The 6,952-nt window shown below is 38.7% G+C and overlaps 1 protein-coding gene across 1 annotated transcript; it reads right to left on the reverse strand.

The window, feature by feature from the left end:
- Positions 1-7: 7 nt before the first annotated feature.
- Positions 8-6,952, reverse strand: LOC139285701 (solute carrier family 35 member F2-like). Its single transcript, XM_070906325.1, has 8 exons — positions 6,843-6,952; positions 5,406-5,581; positions 4,284-4,411; positions 2,948-3,107; positions 2,192-2,348; positions 2,054-2,106; positions 1,348-1,502; positions 8-355 (listed from the first exon to the last, which is right to left on the reverse strand). The coding sequence occupies exons 1-8, from the start codon at positions 6,950-6,952 to the stop codon at positions 8-10; spliced, it is 1,287 nt and encodes a 428-aa protein (XP_070762426.1).

Genomic DNA, 6,952 nt, shown 5'->3' on the forward strand with positions numbered 1-6,952 from the left:
CTGTAGTTCACATTTTAGTGCTGCGTCCAACAGCATCAGCATCATTGTTCCTTCGTCCGAGGCTCTGTGAAGCTGTCTTCCTCTTCTTCTTCCTCCCCGCCTCCTTCTCTCCATCCCCCTGCTGCTCTTCTTTGTCATCCTCCTCCTCCTCAGTGACGATCCTCACGGCCACTTCCTGCTTGGTGATGTCATTCTGAGTGGCCTCAGGATTGTCATAGCAACCTTCCTCACAGATGGGTGAGGATGAGGAAGAGGAGGTGGTGGGGTCTGTGCAGTCAGCGGGTGTCGGCACAGCGTTGAAGGTGATGAAGCCAATGAGGATGACCACCAGCGACACCAGGTAGAGCCCAGAGAACTGAGGCGGGGCAGAGAGCGAGCAGGTTATATCTAAATTTAATTATGTGAACAAATGTGTGGCAGTAAGTTATGTGCTGCTGCTGGGTAGTTCATTCTGTAATAATCCATCATATTGTTGACATGTTTGTGACAAGTCTTAAAGCTGCAATAAAAACTTGGTGGCAGCGGAAACAAACTGAAGACAACAGTGACACATCATCACCTTTTAAGTTGATATGGTAAACCAGCAATTTATTTACACATCCAGCAGTTACGGAGTGGAACTGCAACGATTAATAGATTAGCCAATTGAAAGAAAGAAACAATTTTGATGGTCAATTAATCGTTTCAGTCATTTTTCAAGCAAAAACGTCAAACATTTGCTGGTTCCAGCTTCTTAAATGTGAGGATTTGCTGTTTTACTTGATAGTAAATGAAGAGTCTTTGGGTTTTGAACAAAATAAACAATATGAGGACGTCACATTGGACATCTTGTGTCCAGTAGTTAACAACATTTGTATATTTATAGATTCTGTTTTTTTTGAAGAGGGAGAAGGATGAGATGTTTAAAAAAACATTACAAACGCAAATAATTATTTGAAGCAGTATTTTTATATAAAACATCTAGAGGGGATCTTTAATCTGAAAATGAAGTGGAGCAGACATAAAGTAGCATACAGTGAATATATTCAAGTTAAGTACGAGTACCAACTTGAGTAAATTAATTTAATTACGTTTCACTGGCTGGTTCAGTGAGCAGTTCATGTCCGGAAATCAGAAAAAAATATCAAGGTAAATGATTGCATAAGTAACCTTTTCAAATTCAACACACGATGAAATGTTTTGTTTGTGTTGTTTAAAGGTCGTTTAAAGGACTTTGGACTTATAAACTGTGTAAATGCATGCAGCCGTGTGAAATCACACTTTAACCCTTATTATTATTCATTAACACTGTGTGTGTGTGTGTGTGTGTGTGTGTGTGTGTGTGTGTGTGTGTGTGTGTCCGCTCACATTGTACTGGAAGAGGAAGATCCCACAGAAAAGGCTGAAGAGGTCAGCCGTGAGCAGGGAGAGGTTGACGGAGGTGGCGCTGCTCAGCTTCATCACTATGGGCATACAGCTGTACAGAGCGTACATACACAACCCAAAGGCAGAGAACAGGAGCACTGAGAGGAGAGACGCCCAACTGTTAGTTGATAGTAAAAAGTAAAATGTAAAAGGAAGTATGCTTATTCGCCATCTTAAGCAGAAGATCAACTTTATCTACATGTCCAGTACAGAGATCTGGGACAGCTTTCTTTCGCACAAAGAATGGTAAACGGTAAAAACATGCTGTGTATAAATGTGCACATTCACACACAGATGGCGACTGAACTGCCATGCAAGGCGCAACTTAGGGTTCAGTGTCTTGCTCAAGGACACTTCGACATGTGGATGGGGTGGGGGGGGGGGGGGGGACCATATCGCCCAGTGGTGTCATAGATTACCTATTGCCCTTCATGTTCAGTTTGTTTTTTACGACAGGGGAAATTGCTGATCAACATTTCAGTTTAGTCAGGAGAAAAGCTGAGACTCCAAAGAAGAAAGCATTTTATATCTCAAAGGTTTTTCATTGTAAAAACAATTAAATGAATGTGGAGAGGTGACATCTTTGCATGGTGATCTTATCCTGCCTTATGCCTGCTTTGTCTTGTTACTGTGTAAGATGAGTACTGACCGACTTGCCAGCTCCACTGGATGGTAGCAACTTCATTACGCTCCAGGACCACCCTGGGTAAAGGAAAGCGAAATAACACATGATGTTAACCATGATGTTAAATGAGTCCTGAAACTGATCACACCCACACACACTTACATCTGTATGGTGCTGATGATTGTACCAAAAAGGCCGACCATGCCCAGGAACTCCACCCTGCTCAGGTTCTTCACTGTGTATTCCTGACTCACATTAGACACGGCGTATAGCGTAGCACTGAGCAGCACCAAGCCGTCACCTAACAAGATGTTTGAGGCTGAGGAGACGAGAGACACATCATCACCGTGGTCCAACATTGTCAAGCTAACCCTGATTGGCCTGATGGAGGTGCAAAGTTGGTTTGTTCATCTGTATATAATATTGATAAATAGGTTTTATTCTTAAAGAGTACTCCACTGATTTAGCATTGTGCTCCCATAACATTGTTGGACTCAAGATGGAAAGTTTAAAAGAAAAAAGATCACAATTGATTGAGCAATACCAGAGACGTCCGTCTTTTTATTCCATACATTCTTCATCCTTGTCAAAACCTGGCACCTACATTACCCACAACAAAGGCAATTTATCAGATTTCATGCAGCTCCCTTTGGAGCCACAAAAGGCTTCATACTACTTATATACATTACGCTGTAGTACTCCCCAAGACCTGTAAACAGACCTTGCACAATTCCCTTTTAAGTCTGTGAGTAGGAGGTGAAGGTGGAGGACTTTTACTTTAATCTTTAACTCAAGTTCAAATTTCACATTTAAATATAAACAGTTTGATAAATACTGGCCCTGATCACAGAATGATGGCTAAACAAATGATAGCCTTGATGAACTCAGAGTGACGAAACACTACAAGGAAGTTCTTACTGGAGCCCTGGTCTCGTCCAGCCAGCAGGTCGGCGCCCACCATGGCCCCCACCCCGAGGAGACAGATACAGACGGCTACATAGTGAACCAGCCTGTAGCGTATCTTCAAAACCCACCAGGACAATATCATCAGGACCGGGACCACAAAGCAGTCCAGCAGCTGGTGACAGAAACAAATTTAAATATAAACACAGATATAAATAAATACAAATACACACATTTCATTTTAAGCTGAAATGAATGAATTTGTGCTTTTCTGACATGAAAGAGCCTAGAGAGAATTGATCCTCTTGATGCACAAACAATCTCATTGGCTGAGTTAAACCTCAGTTTGTCTGATTCTGGTGGCATTAGACTAAAAGTCAGTTAACCCAGAGTTATCATGTCTTCAGGGAGTTTGGAAGGAAACAGCTAAATGTCTTAGGTTTGTGGTATAACTCCTATAACTATTTATGTATTGGTAAAGCCTCATCTTGTTGGAAGAGTGGCTGTATACAAATATCCTGATGTTGGGGGACCTCTATAATAACCAAGGCATTAAATCCTTCAAAGATTTGAAGGTAGAATTCAATGAGCTTAGCCGGCATTATTGACGTCATGTGCACATTCATAGCATGATGAAATCAATTTGAAAATATGATTCAATGTCATAAAAGTCAGAGATACCTTGTATTATTGTCTCCAGCTATAGAAATGGTCACAAAGCATCCTGGGTCAATACTTTATGCAACTTAAAGCATATGTAATATGAGGTACGTAGAAGGTTATTACACATTAAAAATCATCAATACAGTTTATTGAGTCTATCTGGATTAGACAAAGTCAAGCTCAACGGTGACCTTGTGCAAAACTTCTGAGCATTGATTCATGAATGTAGTGAGATAATTGTTGATTCTCAACTCTAAAAAATAAAAGTCCTCCACTGCTTTGTGAATGGATTCATACGGCCATTATGAGAGGCAGGAGAGTGACAGTCAGTGTATGTGCCATTGTTTACAGACTGACATCTGGTGGCCACAAATGAAAATGTATTTTTCTCCCTGATGGGCGACTTGATGGGCCCCATTTTTTATAGCTCAGCCTGTTGCGATACCACAGCTTAGATCTTTATACTACACAGCCTCCCAGTTTGCTCTTAGTCTGTTGTTTTTTGATTTTTAATTTAATTCCATTTCTTCCTTCTTATATTTTTTTATCTTTTCTATATGATGGCATATGTAATTTGTAAGTTGTACGCAGATTGACCCTCACGACTTGCAGTAGCACTGGCTCTGAGACCTGTTTTCACAACAAAAACTCCAGCCATGAAACCCACACAAAAACAACCTGTTCCGACCTGTACACTGGTGAGGGTGGTGTATTGGTATGCTTTAACCACAGCGTAGTTGGCTTCCACGTCCACCAGCCCCAGCAGAAGGTACTTCCACCATCGCCTCTTCAGAATCTGTAAAATATTTCCATCCCCTGCGTTTTAAAGGGAAACACCCCTGAACTTCAGTATTGACATTTGTTTGTGTCACCACCAAGCCTGAGGACAGTTTGACAGTTTGAATCACTGCTGCTCCCTGTGGGCAGATCAGTTGCATCCACCATCTTTGCTTGTTCCATTCATTATTAGGACATGTGCACATACATTTTCCCATTGTCAAGCAAATTAAAATGTCATGTCATGAAATAGAATAAGTAACTGTGTATTTATCAGTCTTTACAAACAATTTGATACTGTCATCTTGGCTCTATACTAGTTGTATAATTAAATAAGTGAAAGTAGCAATACCACGATGTAAAAATACACAATACTTGTTTCATAGAAACCTGCATTGAAAATGCTACTTTAGTAAAATGATTAAGTATTATCTGCAAAATATGTATCAAAAGTAAAAGAACTCAATGCAGAAAAACTGTTATATATTATATTAATAGAATACTTATGTGTATGTCACTTTGGACAGTAGCGTCTGCCAAATTAATAAATATAAATGTGAATGTAATATTATTGCCGATGTATTGATGTGTCAGTAGCATTTTACTGTTGGACAATAGTTGCTCAAGGTGAAGCTAATTTTAGCTATTTTATATATTGCTGGGTAGTTTTATTTCTTACAATGCATCATATTTTATAAACTTATCACATGTTTTGCATATAAAATCTTAATTTGTAAGTAACTATTAACTAAAGCTGTCAAAAAATGTAGTGGAGTAAAAAGTACAATATTTCCCTCTGAACTGTAGTGGAGGAGCCGTATATTTTATGGCAAGAAATAGAAGAGAAGAAAAGTACCTAAAATTTGTACTGGCATAAATGTACTTTCCACCACTGATGCCTGTTTATATCACTTATAGCAAGAATTTGGGCATTTAACTTGAATAACTCAAAACCAAAAGTAAAACAGAAACACATGATTACTCCTATGTTACAGGTATTATCTCAGGTGTTCAGACCCTCTGGTGGTGTTACCTGTTCTGCAGAGCAGCGTGGAGGTGTAGGTGACACACAGCAGGGTGTAGCTGAAGAAGCTCTGCAGCATGGGTGTGTTCACATGGAAGTTTGTGGCCAGGTACTGGGAGGTGATGGCAGTCCCACAGATGAGCCCAGCCAGACCCTGACCCATGGCCAACGTCTTGGCCAACTGCCTGAGAGAGAGGAGAGTGGCATATCTTTAAAGCTGGAGTAGTATTTTTCAATTCTTGAGAACATATCAGTGGTGACTATAATCTTAAAGGAAACGTCTGACATTTTTAGAAATATGCTTCTTCGCTTTTTTGTTAAGAGTTAGATAAGAAGTTTGATACCATTCTCGTTTTTTTTTTAATCTATACAAAAATATCAGTGTAAAACGGGACAACTTGTTGTTTTACGGTGGGTTATGGGCCAGACTATTTCTTTTGTAATCTGTCCTTTACATAGGTTTTTCTTCACGGACAGGAAATATTGTTTATCACCGTTATTTTCATTAGCAAGATTCCAGGTAACTTATTACATGTTTAGTATATTGTGCTGTTTATTTTGTCAATTACAAATGTGTCAAATTATAGAACCTCAACTTCATCATCTCAAATGTATACACAGCAGTGTTGTGTTTTCTAAAAAATAAATAACTCATGCCTAAGTGTAAAAAATCAAAATCAGCTACTTTTTATGTTTACACAGTGGTGAAAGGGGTACTCAGATCTTTTACTTAAGTAAAAGTAGCAATACTACAGTGTAAAAATACTGACAAGTAAAAGTCCTGCATTCAAACCTTTACTCAAGTAAAAGTACATTAGCAAGTAATAGTATCAAAACATAATACATAAACAAATCATATATATTATATTTTTGAGATTATAATTATTGACGCATTAATGTGTTCATCACTTTAATGTTGCAGCTGGTAAAGGTGGAGCTTTTTCTCTAATTCTAATTTATACACTGCTGGTAGCTTGTGAATTTCTCCCAATAAAGTTTTATCTTATGATAATAAATCGGAATTTATTTTATTTTATTTTATCATTTTCATTCATCAGAAAATGAAAAGTAGCTAGTAACTAAAGTTATCAAATAAATGTAGTGGAGTACAAAATACAATATTTGCCTCTGAACTGTAGTGGAGCAGAAGTATAAAATAGCATAAAACAATACCTCAAACTGTACATACAAGTACAGTACTTGAGTAAATGTACTTAGTTAAGCTCCACTGCTGTGTTTAAATAGACTTTCAAACCAGTAATTTTACTAAAATCGAATTAAAATATCAGTAAAGTAGCCGCGCTACTTTTTGAAAAGGAACACTGTTTATAACAGACTACCGACTAAATGCTGAGAGATGTCAGCTCCAAATGTACATATAAATGTGTTTGTTCTTTCTAAGACTCTCACAGGCCTCTATTCCTCTCATCTCCTCTGTCCACTCACCAGGTTAAAACTTCCTTGGGGTTGAATTTCCTGATCCTCAACATGAGTCCACTGCTGTGGTCCTCGTAACTCATGTCCCTGGATGAATCTTCGCACTGTTTAGTAGCCAT

This window comes from Enoplosus armatus, chromosome 5 (genome assembly GCF_043641665.1).
Source record: "Enoplosus armatus isolate fEnoArm2 chromosome 5, fEnoArm2.hap1, whole genome shotgun sequence".
Lineage (NCBI taxonomy): Eukaryota > Metazoa > Chordata > Actinopteri > Centrarchiformes > Enoplosidae > Enoplosus > Enoplosus armatus.